Source organism: Chironomus tepperi, unplaced genomic scaffold, assembly GCF_022539635.2.
Source record: "Chironomus tepperi strain 1889 unplaced genomic scaffold, CSIRO-AGI_Ctep_v1 contig_359, whole genome shotgun sequence".
Lineage (NCBI taxonomy): Eukaryota > Metazoa > Arthropoda > Insecta > Diptera > Chironomidae > Chironomus > Chironomus tepperi.
The window spans coordinates 552842-572126 of NW_027226481.1; the positions used below are offsets into that span (position 1 = coordinate 552842).

The 19285-nt window shown below is 31.5% G+C and overlaps 1 protein-coding gene across 1 annotated transcript; it reads left to right on the forward strand.

Annotated features, from left to right (window-relative positions):
• The first annotated feature begins 1945 nt into the window (after positions 1 to 1945).
• On the forward strand, positions 1946 to 15396 carry Cda4 (chitin deacetylase Cda4). The gene is made up of 8 exons (XM_070646070.1): positions 1946 to 2246; positions 11342 to 11439; positions 11699 to 11810; positions 11886 to 12013; positions 13381 to 13523; positions 13608 to 13977; positions 14050 to 14285; positions 14790 to 15396. The coding sequence occupies exons 1-8, from the start codon at positions 2189 to 2191 to the stop codon at positions 15121 to 15123; spliced, it is 1479 nt and encodes a 492-aa protein (XP_070502171.1). The 5' UTR covers positions 1946 to 2188; the 3' UTR covers positions 15124 to 15396.
• Positions 15397 to 19285: the final 3889 nt, after the last annotated feature.

The window sequence follows — 19285 nt, forward strand, 5'->3', positions numbered from 1 at the left end:
AACATAAATGATAAATCCACAAAACTTTCATCTTCGACTAAGCATCCATCAAACTTTCATTTTGTAAATCTCCAAAACATCATCATATGCAAAAAACTTATTTATTTATTTGCAAAAATTTCTCCCATTCAGCCTTTTTTTGATAAATTGATTTTCTGTTCTCCGTCATGTCATATCATTTCTTAAATGCTTTATTCCTTCCGGTTAAAAGAAAACATTCTTCTCCTCCCTAAATGTTCAACCTCAACCATTCCAAGAGAGAAAGAGAGGAAAAAAGCCACAAACAACAAGTTTCAATTTCATGATATTGCCAATTTTGAAGCGAAGAAAGATTGACACCGCACACAAACTTGAACCTTGGATATAAACTAAGATGAATGTCGGAGTAGCAAGCAGCACAAAAAAAGAGCCACACAAAAAGCAAGAAACATGGAAAAAGTTTCTCTATACATTCACAAAATAAAATCACACGAGTTAAAATGTGAATGAAGGAATTCCAATGCAATTTTTGTCGATATATATACACAATATACCTAAAGTGTTATGCTTATGTACAATAAGCAAACAATAAGAAAATAAGAAGGGAAAAATAAAGTTTTCTTCCTCTCTCATTTAATGTGTACGTTTTCTTGCCTTCCTTTCTTTATGCTGTTAGTTTTTCGAAGTCAATTGCTTTGAAGTACTTGATGCAACATTAAATTAAAGTCCACACGAGGAAAAAGAGGAGATGAAATAAAGTTTTACTTGCCAACTTCTTCTTGTTCTGTATGAAGTTGTAAGCGATTTAGAGTAATGCAAAAGGAATTTTTTCTTTCTTTCTTTATTTCTTTCTATGAATGCTGATAGTTTGTGAGATTATAGGGTTGGTGGTTGTTAATGGTGATGATGAGTAGTTGGTGGAATTGTTCATTAGTGGCGCGAATTTTAAAATGTAGACATGTGAATTTTAGATTGATTTAGGGATCCGTTAATATTTTGGGACCGGGAAATAGTGAGGGACTGATTAATCCAGTGGTAGGCAACCTGTGTACTATAATTACTTATTAACTTTGATGGTCTTAAAGATCAATCGCGATCCATGATCTCTAGCACTTGTTGCTTGAAGCTGGCTCTAAGCCTGGCTTTCACTTGCCAAACTTTGTGCTCTTTAAACCAAGGCTTAGCATCAAGGTGTTCCCTGCCAACAACTGTTTTAAAGTGAGCTTGTTCCCAGCATTTACTGCCAATATATTTGACTATAACCATAAGACTGAACATTTAAATGCGTTTTGGAACAGGATTCACACAAAACAGACGGCATATAACGAAAAAGTAAAGAAAACTCTAGTCCCAGGCCTGAGTGACTCTGACATGGTATTGGACTTAATGAAATTCTGATTAGGGTTTCCAAAAACGGGAATTCTGGAATCCCTAGTTCTGATGCTGCAGTTCATGCTTTCTTGGATTACTTAGGACTAGACCTTGAGCCTTTTTAAGAACTCAATTTTACTTAAAAGGCAACCAAAATTATGTCAAAATCATTAAACCACTAATAGATCCCTAAAAATTCAATCCCAGAACACCCTCACCAACCCATACGATTAATGAGCATCAGACGAGAGGAAAATGCTTTTAACAGCATTTAAAAGAAAAACTTATTCATATTGGAAATAACTTTATTTATGTATGCATGTGTGTGCGTCAATATTATATCCATATTGAAAACTTAAACTATTGACAATAGCTAATAATATGAACAACTTTGTCTTGAACTTCTTCTTCTTTTTCATTCCATTTCCCCTCTTTCACAGCCAGTTAAGCAGCTCCATATGAACGAAGAAAGAAAAAAAAATATTAACATTTCACGTTTTATTTCTTGCCTCTCTTCTTGCTGCTACTGACTTTAAAATTGTATATTTTCATATATTTTTGTTGAAAAAAAATTAAGCATATCAAGTCAATTCAGTCTGCTGTTGAACGTGTAGCAAATGTGACGTGACTTGAAGTATCGGCAAAAAGTGTTTTTTTTTTATTAACAAGATATCAGTTCCAAAATAGCGAAAAAAGGAACAGAAAAGAAGTGGAAAAACTTTTTTCATTCGATCACAAAAGCTTTGCTTTCGTTCAGTTGGCGGAGCTAGCTTTTCTGAAGAAAAAAAACATTTTTGTGTAGCAAATTTTTATTAAATTGGAAAAGAACATTGGAACAATGAATAAATTTCATTGTAAATTTATTGTGTTTGCACTTGCCATCGCAACAATTTCCGGTAAATCTTTTATTAATTTTTATTCTTCTCTGGACTATTTTTATTTTTTGTTTTTGTGAAATGACAACTGAATTTCGAGTGATAATAAAATGAAATAAATTTGGCTGGAATATTCATGATAAAAGATCGGATTCGATAAAATGTGATGATTGGGAGATTATTGTGGAACTTTAAGTTATTGAAATATCTGAAAAATTGAGTTGCTGAAAGGAACAAAAAGTTAATTTAATTTGTTCAATAACTTACTAAATTTAAAAAATCTTGTTTTAAAGACAAAAATTTCAAATTAAAAAATATAATTTCAATTTTTTAAAAGCAGAAAAGTTAAAGAAAATTCAGATTTAAGGAATTTAAAAGATTTAAAATTTTTAAAGAAACTTTTAAAGATTTTGTCACAACTTTTGTGCCAAAACTATTAAAATTTTAGCATTTAATACTAATCATTGGAAATTTGAACTACTTAAATTTTTAAAATTCTTAAATAAACTTTTTAATTTTACTTGAACTTCACTTTAAACTCTTTTTAAAAGTTGAAAATTGCTTCTTAAATATTTTTTATGATTTTTACTTTTTAAGGTTCTCAATTTTGTTGAAAATATTTAAAATATCATCTTATTCCAATTTTATTCAACTTTAAAATTTTAAATTCATTAAAAATTATTAAAGCTCATTAAAGCATGAATTGAAGAAGATTCTCAGAAATCAACAAATCAGCACAACTGAAAAAACTTTTATATTAAAAAGAAAAATCATTGAAGACTTTTTTATCTTTACATAATTTTCTTGCATAACTGAAGCTGTGGATACTTTACATTTTAAATATTATGATGGCAAAAAATATTGAAATATTGAAAATTTATAGCAAATTTTCTGTAAATTAAAACAAAAATTCATCAAAAAGAATATTCGAGGTAGAATAAAATCTGTCAATAATGGTCAATGGTGGTTGAATAAAAATATTTTTTTGCTTTTCAATTTTAATTAAATTTCTTTTTTCATTTCCTCGAATTCATGCCATAGAATATAGCAGTTAATGAAATTGAAATTCAAGAATTTTTCAATATCAAAAATGCGGAAAATTGAACGATGAATTTCATGATGATTCTTAGAATCGACTTTTGATGCTGTTAGTCCAATTTTTGATGCTATAAAATATATTTAATATAAAGTTTCAATTTAAATTTGATGAAAAAATTCACAATTTGTGGAAAATATCAAAGCGAATGGACAAGGAATTGAAAAAAATTGTCGGAATCACTGACTGAGTGGGTTTGTTGTCAGGGGGAAGGTGAGGTGTCATACTTACTTACTTCATTGTCCGTATAGATCCCTTAGATGTCGCCTAAAATCAGCTCTATTGCTGGTTACCATTTGACAATTCGTGAGGGGTGACATGACCTTCAAAACTAGTTCTTAGCTACAAACCTGATAGTTGATGACTAGTTCTAACGGTTTTTGTCCTTAATTACTTCTTTACTTCCTTGGCGAAGGAAGACGGGGGCCCATTGCCGCATTAAGAGATATTCGGAAGCTGGATCGGTCTTTAGATAACTTCTGCCAGTTTATTGTCCACTCGATTATTAAATTCATCTGAAATTCACTTAATGTCATCAATTTGCATTTCAATATAAAGACAACACCTCAATATCATCACAAACAACTCCAATAAAGTTTCATAATAGCGCGTCTACAATTAACCAATAAAACTCTTTCTTCATAATCGTCTGACGTCAAGTCAACAACATTCTTGTTTACTCTTATATTAAATAATCCCAACACATAATACAGTTATCCACCCTAGTGCCTATATTTATTTATTTTCTATTTTGTTAAAAAAAATCGAAAGTTTTTATTTTTTTTGCATCCGTTTTGGATCGTAAAATGAAATTAAAAATTAAAATCAATTTTTAAGCGGCTTCTTCTTTAATTTTTTAGCGAATTAAAAGAGTTGTGGCTGTGTGATGTTATAATAATTAATTAATCCGACCCTCAAGCCGCATTTTTAATGTTTCTGGAAGTCAACAAGCATGTTGCCGCACCAGCCATATGAAAAAAAAAATCTCATTTCCTGGTTGATTAAACTTTCTGTTAATCCACAACTTTTTTTTAATGCATTCGATAATTGAGATGCGATTTTATTCATTCCGATGAGATTGGCTTAAAAAATTATTTTAATTTTACCAATAAGACACAATAATCGCTGAATATTTTAAATTATTACATAATCGACAGCCAGAGATGACCACAACATGCTTTTTTTCAAAATGTTACGAACAAAAGCGAAATGAAACTGGAATCAGCCTATAATTGAGTGAGAAGAAGATGAAAATGAAGTTAACTGGAAATCGAAACTTACAGCTCACATGAAAGTGAAAATAAAAACAGCTTCGCATAATTTACTTATTGGATGTTGTTTTTGTGTGTTTTTAGCACAAGTTTCTTGTAAAGAGGTGTGAAGATTAATGGATTTTTGGATGTCTGAGTGGATTAAGGTGTTGTTTTGGAGGTTTGGATAGTGATGACTGTGTACTTGAGTTAGATGGCAGTTAGTATTGCATTACTGCTGCTGGGCTAGGTCTGGTAGCTTCGTGACATATTCCAATGCGATGCAGATAATTAAAACACTGCTGTCAAGTGATTTTGATCAAGATTTGCTCAATAAATCAAGAAGTAATTGAATTCTGAGTATCAAAATGTTGTCTTTATGGCACCGCTAAGTCACTGTATTAGTGACTTCGATGTTGAATTCCTCGATTCTGTTTTCCTTTGATTAGGACCCTAACAGGCAATGAGCAAGTATACATGGTACAGAAAAATCACTACGGTACCTAAAAGCGGTCTCATTGTCTCTTAGGATTACTAATTGTTCTTCGACCAAGACCCGAATGACTGTATTTCCTGTATTTCAGACGCAAATGAGAGATTCAGTCAGTCTGTAAATTATGGTAGATGTAAAAAGCTCAAGCATGCAGTTTTGAGTTGTACCTGATAGTTTGTCCAAGACTGCAGGCATGTAATTGTGCACGAATCATACTAAAAACAGACATCCTTTAAGATTTATACTCATTAAAGATCTGTCCTCAAAATCAATTCTAACTAAAATCACAACAAAATACTTCAATAGATCCCAGTATTGCCTTTTTATTGACCAACTCATTAAAGCCAATTGAAACAAAATCAGTAAACTACGAAACTTCAAGATGAATGCAAGAAGCTAATTCCTTCAAGGTCATGTCATCATCATTGAATATAAAAATGCGTCCATATTTCACAAATTAATTAACACAAAGCTTCTGTTTCTCTCGAATTTAATCACGAAACTTGTGGCATAAGGCATAAGTTATGCAAGCATTCGTTGTCATTTCATTTATAGTTTTTATATATCTATGTTAAGCGTATGTATTTATGAAATGGAATGCAGGCAAAAAAAGAGACCGGTCGGCTGGTTGGCATCAATTGGTGGAGCTCTTTCCTTAATTAATTTTTTTCTTTGCCTTAACAAAAAAAAACCTTTTTTTTCCTTCTTCCTTCTTTTCCATTAAGTTTGTGAACGGAAAATTGAAGTTTTAGTATAGGCGAGAAAAAAAAGATGAAATTCAATTAATTACGGAACAATGGAACGGTTCTTGAGCAGGAACGACTTACCATTTTAATTGGTATATTAATATTCAATTTGTTCACCAGAAGTCTTCTTTTTTTAGTGCGGTTCAAGTGTGTGTAGATGAGAAAACTTGTCGTGCGATGCAAACCGGCTTTTTGCCATTTCACATATTGGCATTTCCCACTTGACTGCCTTCCTTTCCTACATTTCTTTTTCATAAAGCACTTTCGAAGATTTGTAATGTTTTATTGTTGTTGTTGTTGCTGTGGCTGTACACACATGACATGCACACACATAACGAAAAACGAGTAGAAAAAAAAGTGAAAAGACAACAAATGTATGATATGGATAAATGTAAACGACAGCTTAAGTGATTGCATATTATGCGAGAGACAGTGAATATGCATAAACAGTTTTGTAATAATGACCACATAAAGTCTGTATTGTCATAGCAACATATCTCTTTTTCAAGGTGCAGGTTTAACTCTTTTTATTCCTATACACTTTTGCGCGTGTGACATTTAAAAAAAAAAATATTTTATTTTAATGATACGAGACAGGTTGGAGATTATAAGCGGTTTCTTGCGAATTTTTAAAATCCTCAGAAGCAATTTTAATTTAAATTATATATTTTATAATATGTAGGAATTTTTCTTGGGGATCACAATATCGTCCACGATTGTGGAATGTAGACAAATTAAATATGTTTAAGTTAATAGACATGATAATTTGAAAAGGAATCAAGATGAGACAGAATATTATTAAATATTTAAATTAAGTTTAGTAGATTTCGCTGAGAAGGAATAGGTCAAATATGTCGAAGAGTGTTGATAACAGGAATTTAGTTTTTTCAAGTTGTTTTAACAGGAAGAGATTCAGATTTTTTTGTTGCTTAATTAAGACTCTAATATTCTAGTGGTTTATATTAAATGGTTATAAGATTGGTGATAAGAATGTTGCATTTAAATTTGAACTAGTTTTTCGCAGTTTTATGAATTAGTTAAAGATGAATCAGCATGGAGACAACTCGATTGAGCTTTTGAGTTGCTATGGCCGTATTAATTGACCATTGATACATCTTCAATGAAAATTTCACGGGTTTAATTCTTGAAGCTAGTATCTCTGTATATCATTTGCTGTTCTTTAGGGTTTGACTTAGATGATAGCATTGAATGTAATTTAAGGAATAGATTGGCAGCATTTTGAGAGGATGGTATGTACTAAGATTGCAATCACCCAGATAAAGCTCTCTAGAAGTCCAAAAACCTGTCTTAAAGACAGAATAGTATCGGTTGTGTATTAATTTCACTCAAAATCTAACTTAACCCCGGCATTGCGTCGACAACTGTCAGTTTAGAGCCTTATTCACCTTTCTTATGCTGTGAAGGATAGAGTACATCTTGCAATTGACCTTTATATTAAAATAAACTTACAATCAAGTTTAAAATAAGGAAAATACACTTAAAAAATTGCAAAACATCTACACCAGAACCACATTCCTTCTATACAAAGTGAAATTCACCTTGAAACTCATAATTCACCTAAAAGACAGGTTTACTGTTGTTCAATTGAAAGTAAAAGTAAAAGTCATACGACAATGAAATTTGTCTATTTTTCATGTGTTTAAAAATGACGTTGCAAAAATAGTCGGCACCTGGAAATTATTTATAGCCCTCATAAACATTGCCGGGAACAAGAATTTACTGTTTTAAATGCTAAATTCTCGTAGCTTGTAAATTGATACTTTATAGCGTGACTAATAATAGAATGTAAGTTGCGGCAATCAATTATTTTGCTAAACTACATGCTCACCACATATTCCAACAGTTCAAATTCCATTTACAATGTTAAAGTACCGCAGGATTACAAGAAAAACATCTCTCATGGTCTCATGTTACACTTATTCTTTCCCATAACTGATTTTGTCGTTCATAAAGCACCCAAAAACTGTATGCATTTTCATTAGCTAATTATAGAGACATGCCATAATTTTCCTATGCTATCATCACAATGCATATGCATAATACATAAATAAATGAAATGTCAGAACAGAATTGAATTAATTTCACACATTCTACTTGTATGTTGAGCTGAAGTGAGAGAGAGAGAGAGTGGGGAGAACAGAACAGACATAAAGAATTTAAAAGTTTATAAGATAAACTCATTAATTCAAATAAATTCAATTTAAAACTCACATGAATCAATATGGGGGATAATAGGTTGATGGGATCTGCAAGTATGATGAGGCATTAAGTCAAGTTGAATGATGACTTGAATATGCTGAAATACTAAGGACAGAAACAGCTTATTTTGGGGTTTTAAACCTAATTTTTGAGTTAGTTCTTCATATTCATAAGGACATGGCTATTAATGTAGAATTCGAACCTGGATACTCTAAATTGAACGATTTTCGACTTCTAGCTAGTCGCTTTGACCACTTGGAATGCTTAAATTGCTATATAATCCATACGCATCACTCTATACTCACTACACTAGTTCTGCTCTTAAATGTGTCAGTCGGTCCAAGCCATTAACCAAAACTCGTTATTTTAACATCTTTAATATTCAAATTCAGCAAGCATCCAGCCAGTCCCAGACATACTAATAATCAGAATTATCGAATCTTATGGAAAATAAAAAGTGAAAAAAATTCACACAAAAAGAATATAAAAAAAAATTTACATAATCGAATAGTAACGGGTTCTCGGTCGACAACACGAAAGTCATGAAACAAGTTGTGTGCTGTACTGTATTTTGTTATTGCTCTTCTGTTCTGTTAGTCAATTTAAATTTTTAATTTATTTCATTCTCTTCATACCACGAATTCTCAATTCTTTAACTTCATTCCAGTCTCAATAGATAAAATATATATAAAAAAATTAATTGAATGCTGTGTGAAATACAAGCACCGAGCGTCTGATTCAATCTCAATTTACTCCCTACTCATTTCTCATTTTTTGATACTTCAACCAGCAACGAAAAAAAAGCAATTTACTGCAGCGAGTCGTCGAGACGAGCAAATATTGAAAGTGAAATTGATATCGTCTGTTCGAGTTGTTGCCTTAATATCTAATAACCAACATGCTAAATGGATAAAAAATTAATATTAAAATCAGTGGAAATGTTATTTAAGGTATTATGAGATTGGGACTGTTGAGTGACAAGATGTTGTAGATTTGATGGTTTGCATGCTGGTCTAGTTGGTCTAAATCATCAGAGGCGTGTTTAGGAGGAGGTAGATTAGGTTTGGAGTTATATCTAAGGATTCTCGATGCCAAGACCGATACCAAGACTTCACGGGTAGTCTCGAAAATTTGTCGAGACCGATACTTCGGGAAACCTTAGTCATCCTCCTTCCTCTCAATGTGCATTAAACAAATCTGATCGTTAAGCTGACCTCATCGTTTGCTGTTTAACCGGTTCTTAACCATTAGGTCAATCCAGTCTATAAAGCAATACAATCAATTAAATCAGCTAAATTTCGCAATATAATGAGTATTAGCTTTGCAAATTAAATATTATTAGACGCCTATATGACACCATTTCCACAGAAAAGCTTTCAAATTCATGAATTGCTTATTAACATTTCCATGACTTATGAACAAAAATTTCATTTTAATTTGCAAATTAAAAGCATTTCAAAAATTCTTTCCGAATTAAAACATTCTTAATAAATATCCATTAAGTATCATCCTACTCAGCAAAGCCTACACACAATAATCACATATCACGAAATCTCTCAGCTGTTGTGCTTAACACTGTAATTTTAAAAAATGAAAGAAAAGTGAAAAGTTTTTCATTTTAAACGTTTTTAATAACAAAAAAAAATCCAGTGAGAGATAAAAATGACATAAATGGCTCTTTCCGTAGCTGCCGTTGCCATTTCTTCTCTCTCCACCCAACCATTATAATAAATAGCATCATCATCATAATTATTATTATTGAATGTTGTCTACTACCATCGACATAAAGCAGCAGCATATTCATTGTGCGGAAATACGGTTGTCGCGTGTTGAACGATTTTAATTGTCGCATTCTGTTTAATTCGTAAAATTATTGATGTCGTCTTCATGCTGTTGACTACGATGATTTCAACATGACATACTTTGTCGTGTTCATGACATTAAAATGTATGTCCAGATTACCTTACCTTGATCTACTGCTTTTGTAATACTTTAGGTATTTTTTGGAGACAGTAAAAAGAAATTTGTCGTCTAACTTGAATTGCCAGTAGGCAGCTATTGGGGGTCATGAAAGAATTTGTATCGTTATGACCGGAAAATTATGTCTTAATATACACATACTCACTTCCGAATGTCTATTAATAATGCCAATAGACTGTTAAATAATCAGTTTGATTTTTTTGTTTCGTTTCTTCTTGATTGTTATGCAAAGGTGAATGTAGAAAGTTAAGGTAATCAGTTATTGGAGGTTTGAGGCATCGATATTGAGTTGTTTTTGGATTTTTAGAGATGTATTGATGGGAAAGCTGATGGATGTTGGATAATATTGATGTTATGTATTGGGATTGTTTGTAAAAAGTGCTAAGGGATCTTATGGGCGGCCCAAGAACTGGTATTGAAGATGGAAAGCGATATAACTTGCTTCAAGCAACATCAATGAGTGATCATGGATCACAATTAATCTGATCGATCAATGTATGACATCCATGGGGCATAAAAAAGCAAGGCTTTCATTTGATGTTTATAAAAAGACTTAGAAGAAGCTTTAAAGCTCATTGGCTGAACCTTCTTCACTTGTGTCACACGAAAATGATCATCCTCACTTTTGAGAGTATACTCAAATGCCCTAACATCACTTTTTCATGAGTATGTTAGGGTTAAGTTATGCTAAGATGCAATTTCTCATCATAATGCATTAAAATCATCCAAAATCCTACCCAGCACCAAACAAGAAGCTCTCAAAAAATATTAAAATAACCACCAGAAATTCTCATTATCAAAACCTCTCATGCATACCACAACAATTCCACCCAAATCATCATAAATTCAACAACAATATTCCTCCTTAAAAATTTCATCGTAATGTAAAATTCAGATGGTGTTTTGCAAATTATTATTCTAGAATGTGTCACAATAAGGTAGCAATAATTGCAATTTACTTTAATGCAAATTCTCTACATATTTTCATACTCATTTTAAATGCTGCTTACATTCACATATGGTACAAGATTAACATATATTTCGACTTATCTCATTCGCCATTCGTTCTGACTACGTAGAAAAAAATATTATTTTCATTTTAAATTGTCTTAAAACATTGCATGGTAAATTTGTACAGCATGAACATAAGCGCGAGTCAGCGAATGAGAAAAGAACAACCACATTTGTATTGAAATGCAGTTGGGGATAAAAATGTAAAGTCATTAGGGGAAATTGATGAATGAGACGCAAAAACTTGAGTTTTATTGCTCGAAATTCAGTTGGAAGTAGCTTGAAAACCTTGAAATTTTCATGAATCATTTCTATTGCAGCACAGTCAAAAGACAAAGAGAAGGAAGAGTTTGAATGTCCAACAAATGCTGGTAATGGAAATTTTGCTGATCCCGTCACATGTAGGCGTTTTTATCAGGTAAGTAATTTGATTATGCACGGTCATAAGCATAGGTTAATTGTTAAATCAATGCCTGAATACAAAATAGACGCATTTGCACTTTACTTTCTGTCCGAAGACTTTAATTAATTAAAAGTTTTTTTAATCCTCTTACCTCAATTTATTTCTATTACGTAATGAACTTAAATAAAGCTAGCATTTTGATTAGCTCATAAATATTCAGCTTCACTTCTTTTTTTCGCAATTCCAACTAACCTTTAGTATTATCTATTTTCAGTGCGTCGATGGATATCCATATTTAAATAGATGCCCATCAGGCCTTTATTTTGATGATATTCAAAAATTCTGCACATTTAAAGATGAAGCACGATGCGGTCCAATTCCGACAAGTAAGCATAAATTTTTTATGGAAGATAAAATATTCAAAAAAAGTAATAACTATGTTAATGATCTGTATTTTTTAGCTGTATCACCAATAACAGAAACACCAATAGATATTGCACAACGATGTGATCCAGCTGAATGTGAATTGCCATATTGTTATTGTAGCAAAGATGGTGCCAGTATCCCAAAGGATCTTAGTGCTGAAGAAGTAAGTTTAAAGTTTTATGTGGTTACAACAGTATAGTCATGGAAACATGTAAATTCATAGACGAAATGCTTAATGAAAAGTTTGTTTTTGGGTTTTGTGTCAAGTTGGAATGATTTTAACTTCAAAGAGTAATGAAGGGATGTTTAACTGATTTTTAGAATTCAAATATTGAAGCGTTGCTTTTGAAACCACGTGTTGTCCACTTCGAGATTTTAAAACTCAATTATTTCAATTTACAAACCTTTTTAATAGTCGAAAATCTGCTCATTCGACAGAAAAAAGTGGCAAGGATCAACAACAATCTACTTCCTATTACTGAAACCTTCAAATCTTAACAATTAAGTCAGATTAAAATGTTAATTTTTTTTTTCTTAAAAAGTTTTTATTTATGATTCTCTAAATTACTCAACAATAATCTGTGATGTTATGAGCTAGACAATGGAAACGAAACTGAACAAAAACTTTTCGATAACCTCAAGGTATCAAACAAAACTGGCGTGATCTTTAAGAAAACTCCACAAAAAAAAGTTTTTCATTATTTGCTAAAAAAAGATGAGAAGAACAAAGTTGTCTGCATGCAATTTTTGCAACGACTCCGGGGCAACAAAGTCTGACTTTTCTTTTAATCAGTAGAAAAAGAAGATAGGAATAGTGTATAGTATACTAACAATCACAATTAGGATTAAAGTTTTTAATTAGCCCATCGGTGATTTTCATATCCATGCTAATAAATGCAGAGGGAGACGGGAAAAGTTTTCCGCTCCACTTTGAATGATAAAGTCCCAATGAATTTTAATTATTATTATCTCGCATCCGCATTCGCTTGAAAGAATAATTTTTCAACACCGAATTAAACATCTAATGATGATATTGACAGAGCAAAATGAGATAAGTTGTAGAGACTGATTTTAATGAGGTTTTTGAGGGGAAAAATATGATTTTTTGATTTTACTCTAATTTTGTGGTGATGATTTATGGTATTTGAATACTAATTGCATTTTATGAAGATTTTACCACTTATTTTAACATTTGAAAAGCATAATTTAACCTAATTATGATTGAGTGGTCTTAAATCATCAAATAAAGTTTTCAAAATGGCGGCAAAATTGATCTTTAGTTGCAATTAATTATTAAAAGCAATTAATTTCAATTTTCTTGAATTAATTTTAAGCTTTTGCCACTTTTTTCTCTTCAATTAGTAAAAAATATCCATATAATCTGCATAAGTTGCTTCGTTTTATCAAAAATACTTTTCGAAGTGAGAAGAAAAAATCCAAAACTGATTTAAACCTTTTGAATGTTGAAATTACCGTTAAATTCCGAACAATTAAATTAAATTAATGAATTCTTATTCTCTTTTATCACAGATCCCCCAAATGATTCTCCTCACATTCGATGGTGCCGTCAATCACAATAATTATGATCATTATGTAAAAGTGCTCGGTGGAAAATATACAAATCCAAATGGATGTCCCATTAAGGGAACATTTTTCATTAGTCATGAGTATAGGTATGGCACAAAACAATTGTGAATGTGTAAAATTCACGCAGTGACGATAAAAAAAACTATTTTTTCATTTTATTTTATCTGCAGCAACTATTTGCAAATTCAAAACCTTTCATACACTGGAAATGAAATAGCCGTCGAAACAATCAGCTCGCAACAGGGATTGCAGGATAAAGGATATGAGGAATGGGTTGGTGAAATGATTGGCATGAGAGAAATTCTTCGTCACTTTGCAAATGTGTCAAATTCCGAAATCAATGGAATGCGTGCACCGTTCTTAAAACCCGGACGAAATACACAATATAAAGTGATTGAGGATTTCGGTTTTATCTATGATTCATCTATTGTTGTTCCACCAACTAAAGTTCCTATATGGCCATATACACTTGATTATAAAATTCCTCATGAATGCAAAAGTGGAACGTGTCCAACAAAAACATTCCCCGGTGTTTGGGAGGTGAGTAAATGATGAAAATTTTAGTTGAATTTTAAAATCCTTTATTCAAAAAATATTTTTCTATTATTTCAGGTGCCAATGAATACTCACTTTGTTGAATCATATGAAGGCGGAATTTGTCCATATCTTGATCAATGTGTTCTTCACAATCTTGATGCTGATGAGGTTCTCGAATGGTTGCAAGAAGATTTCTCACGTTATTATGAGCAAAATAAAGCACCATACATGATGGCATTCCACACAAATTGGTTCCAAATTAAGGAACTTGAGCAGGGACTTCATAAGTTCCTTAACTGGGCTACATCATTGTAAGTAGAGAAGAATTGGAAGTGAATTATTCGTTTTTGTAAGATTGAGTGGAAGTTGTGCTTTGTAGTTCATGATTACTGTGATTTTTTGAAAGTTTACGTTTTTTCATTGTTTTACAGTGTTCTTCAATGTTTTTTTGTTTATGAACAATATTTAAAAAATCTTTATTTAATAATTAAATGTGTATATTATTCAAGTATTGCCACATTTTTGAATGAATTTTACAGAACTTTTCATGATAAAATGCCAAAACTAAAAATTTAGAGCAAAAAAACTTTTCGAGGTGAGAAAAAAAAGTTCAAAATGGCGCCCAATTAAAAAAATTGACAAAAAATCTAAATTTCTGAGTAAAACGCACTCAACATCCACAACCTCATCATGCACAAAACTTTCTCACTCATTTCACCTCATCTATTATAGATAGCCTCTCATCTGACTAAAATGCTTCTTTTTCTCTTTATTTATTTTTTCCGAAACACATAATAATAAAAAAAAACTTTTAGACCTGATGTCTGGTTTGTAACAACAACACAAGCATTGCAATGGATAACCGACCCAAAACGTAACAAAGAGTTGACCACGTTCGACGCATGGGATTGTCGTAAACAATCATCAGCAACACAACGTCCATGCTATAATGGCAACAAGTGTGGATTGGCATTCAAATCAGGAAATATAACTGATACACGTTATATGGAAACATGCCGTGACTGTCCAAATAAATTTCCATGGTTAGGCGATTCCGAAGGTACAGGTATTCCCGGTCGTGATAATTACATCTATCAAAGCAAAGATACATCACCAAGTGATGAAAATGAAAGCGAGAAAAGGAAGTAAAATTCGTTAGAGACAAACAAAAAATCACTCAAATGTACGTTAATTAATTAATTAGTGAAAATAATTAGTTATTTAATTGATTTGTCCAACAAATTTATTTTTCTTTTTTCAACTTGCTTTCCTCATTTTTTTATTTTAATTTAATTAAGTATTTTTTTTTTGTTGATTCTTTCAATACAACTCTGAGACTTTTTTAGCTTGGAAGAATATTTGTCAAGTCATTAAATAAGAAGATGTAATTTTTTTTTACTTTATGATTAAAATGTAAACGACGAGAACAAATAAATAAATAATAAAAAATAAAATAAATTGTGAAAAATTTTAATTTTCTTGATTTTATATTTTTGTTTGTTAATTTTAATAATGAGATGTTTTTTGAAGGTTATGTGATGGCAGGGGTAAAACTTTTGGGAAGTGTAGGAGCGTTTTCGGTGTTTCTCGAAAGTCTCCAACAAGTTGAAGGATTTCCTAAAGGGGAAGGGTCGATGATTTGACTTACAAACCCTGAAACCCAGAATACACTCCTGTGCAATAGTTTAGAGGTTTATTTTGTAGAATGTTTGAAGAATTAATGGGATGGAATTTGATTTTGCAGGCCTTGCAATTGGTTTTACCCTAGGTCAGTGGTTTGGTAGGACTTCAGCGAGGTCTAGACTTCTCAAGACCATTTGAATCGAGTCTAATTTGAGCTTGGCTATTTTGTTGCATATTCTTGTATAATCCCATTCAAATAATCAGGTATATAAGATATCATGACTGAAAATAATCCTAAAAGCAGCTCTAGCGATGCATTAACGTGGAGATACTGTAATTGCATTCAAGTCTAGATATTTCACAGCTAACAAAAAATTATTCAAGCTCAATAAATCTGACTCTATAAACCAAACAATGCAAAGCTCTCAAAATTTCACATTATTAAATTCCCATTTTAATTTTGCATCATAATCTACCCAAACAAAAATCCCAGTAGTTCTCTTCATATCCTAAAAAATTGTCTTATTTACTTTAATCCAACCAGAACTAAAATCCCACACATCCCTTTACCCCCAAAGCCTGTAAACATAAACATAAAAGATAATGACTTTCTCAATTTTTTTTTTACTGACCAAACAGCAAGCATAAAAAGAAATAGAACAGAAACAAAATAAAAAATTAAATTTCATTCAACCATTTTTGCCTTTAAAAAAGCTCTTCCATTCAGAGACATATTACATTCGTAAGTATTATTTGTCAGAAAGAACATAATTGAAAATAAATCCAAATAACGATGTTCTATGAATACAAAATCGTATTTTTATGCTCTGTCATTGTAAATATAATTTTAAATGAGAGAGAAAAACAACATGAAGATGAGATGAGTGAATGAGTGTAAGGAATAACATTTTGGTAACATGGAAATAAATGTTAAGGAAATTTATTGAGATTTTATTATGATGACGATGATTATTATTATGATATTAAGGGAGGATGTTTGTGATATAATTAAATTGACTTTTGGATGGGATTGAATTTATTGTGAGGCTGAGTCTTACCCTAACAGGCAAAGAGCTTGTTAAGTTGCTACAGAAAGTTACTACTGAGTAGCTCAAATGCGACGAATTGCTTGTTAGGTTATTAGATGACCGGAAAGCTCTTAAAAAACTGTGAACAATGGGAAACTCAGTGGGCGCTTAAAACCAGTCTATCGCAGCACAATTAGACGAACTGCTTTATTTGTCAAAAAAAAAAAACTGGGTCGAAATCAGCCATCTTGTGCGTCAAATCGATGCCCTAGAGAACGTATTTGGGCTGCTTTTAAACCATTTTAGAGGCTTAGAGTCTTCACTTTCGTCCACAGCATTATGCATAGGAAATTTGTCTTTTTAACCTCATTTGTAGACTGACTATGATAATTAACCAATTTGAAGTGCAACATTCAGAGATAAGTTGACCGTATGTCTTTTTATAAGCTTAACATTTGTACAACTTTCCATAAAATGTCAAGTTTTTAGCTAGAATCACGATCAATTCCCTTTCTACGTCATTCTCCTTCTTCCAGCAACAAAACAACAAAAGGACTTTCAAATACAGCACAAACTCGTAGGCTGACCCTTCAAAAAAATCTTCACATAGACACCCCAAACCTACAACATCTTTTAGATTGTTACATCTTTCATAAAAATATCAGATTTCTTAATATCTGTAGCGTTTAATCTTTGAAATAATACCTTGAACTTTTCATCATAGCCCGCTCTTGTTTTGGATATCCTTACACTCGATACTTTATGGAAAGCTTAATTTGAGAAATTTATTTTGTTTACAACATCAAAAGCTTTTTTTTCTTATAAAAATGATTTTTCTTTTGTTATCTTTGACCTTGGGTGTTTGTGTTTGTCTTTTTTGACAGAAATGAGAATTGTGTGGAGGTGTATGGTGGATGGTTTGGAAGCGATGTTGATTTTGGTTTTTTCAGTTGGCGGATAGGGTGACCATCTGAGGGTATCTGATTCAGAGTTGAAACGATATTGAGAGTTTGGACTCAAAAAGGTCAAAAGGGCTACTCTATTGGATTCCATGGATGTGAATGGTCTCAAATGAAGGCACCTTCACTTTAGAAACTGTCAATTCTGAATCTGATTATAATTCAACAAACCATTAACCAATCCACGCTAAATCAATGTCAAACTAACCCAAACTTCCAGAATTGACCTTCCATTAGCTTATAATCTTCCAATAATGATGCACAACATAATATTAATAATACATAATTTACATAATTCAAATTTAAAATGCAATAATTTTCCAGAAATTTAAATCATTTCTTTGTTTTCATTCTCACATTTCAGTTCCAATAGAAGCTAACAAATCTCAATTTTAAACTTGTTTATTTTCCAAAAAATTATAATCTCAAGACATTATTAACAAGAACAAGAAGTTTCAATTAAATTGTAAATTTTTCATCAACATGAATAATCTAATGTCTTCATCTTATTTCCCTCAAATAATTGAGTAATTATTACTCATGACAAGATTGTCTTCAATATAATGAAATTTCTGGCTCAACCGACATGTTTAAGATTCCATAGAAATAAAAATATAAATGCACAGTAGCTGTAGAATGATGTAAACATGATGAGAAATTTTAATGAAATTTTTTTTATTGTGTCTAAAGACTTTAGGATTGTAATTCAGTAAAAATATGAATTGAGAAGACATAGTTTGCAGATATGTGAATAGAACAGATGTGGTTTTGCACATTCAATTGCAGTTATTCTTGTAAAATTTCATTGTTTCAATTTACATTCAATTCATTTATGTCTGAGGCTGCATTAAGAATTGTAAGAATGTACTTCATTTAATCTATCTATTGTGTACGGCAGATGACAGAGTTTTAATGGAAAGATGCGATTTTCGAATTTTTACATGACGTCTTAAGAGATGGCATGTTTAATTAGACTTGATAATGTGGATACCCGACAAATAAAGAATGCTTCGTCATGGAACTTCAAAGGCTTCAATTTATCTCTTATAGTAACACTAAATAGAAGCCGCCTTAATTTGGCATCCAAATTGCCACCAGTTGTGTCACTTGGGATTCCCTTAGCTCAGGACAGCTTCTAAAAGCTGGCAAAATTCCTTTATTAACAAACTGCCGAAAAATGGGAAAATTAATTAATTTAAACTTAAATAAGTCTAAAATTGTTTAAAATTCACAATTTAAAATTTATTCTCATTTAAAACAATTTTTGTTGAATAATTAGGAAGCATTAACATTATGGCTCATGAAATATTACAGTTGTATCAACAAAAATTAAAATTTTACGTTTTATTTGTAATTTTAAACAATTTTATGCCTATGAATGTGAATAAAATAAGACACAACTACACAAATATTAGTTCTAGGAACTTGAATTGAAATTCAACATAAATATTAGTTTTTATTTTACTTAACTGGCAAAGAGCATGCTCTCGAAAGCTTGTTCTACTTAAATTTACTAGTTGAGCATACACACAAGTGGTATTTCTACCTAACGCTGCTTTTGAGGGCATATATCTTTGCTTACTAGGGTATTTTGGGTAGAGAATGAACAGGTCAATTGTGATTCATGGCTTAAACAAGCGACACAATTCTTTGAACTGCATTTTTCACCGAAAATATGAGTCCAAATCATCATTCATGATG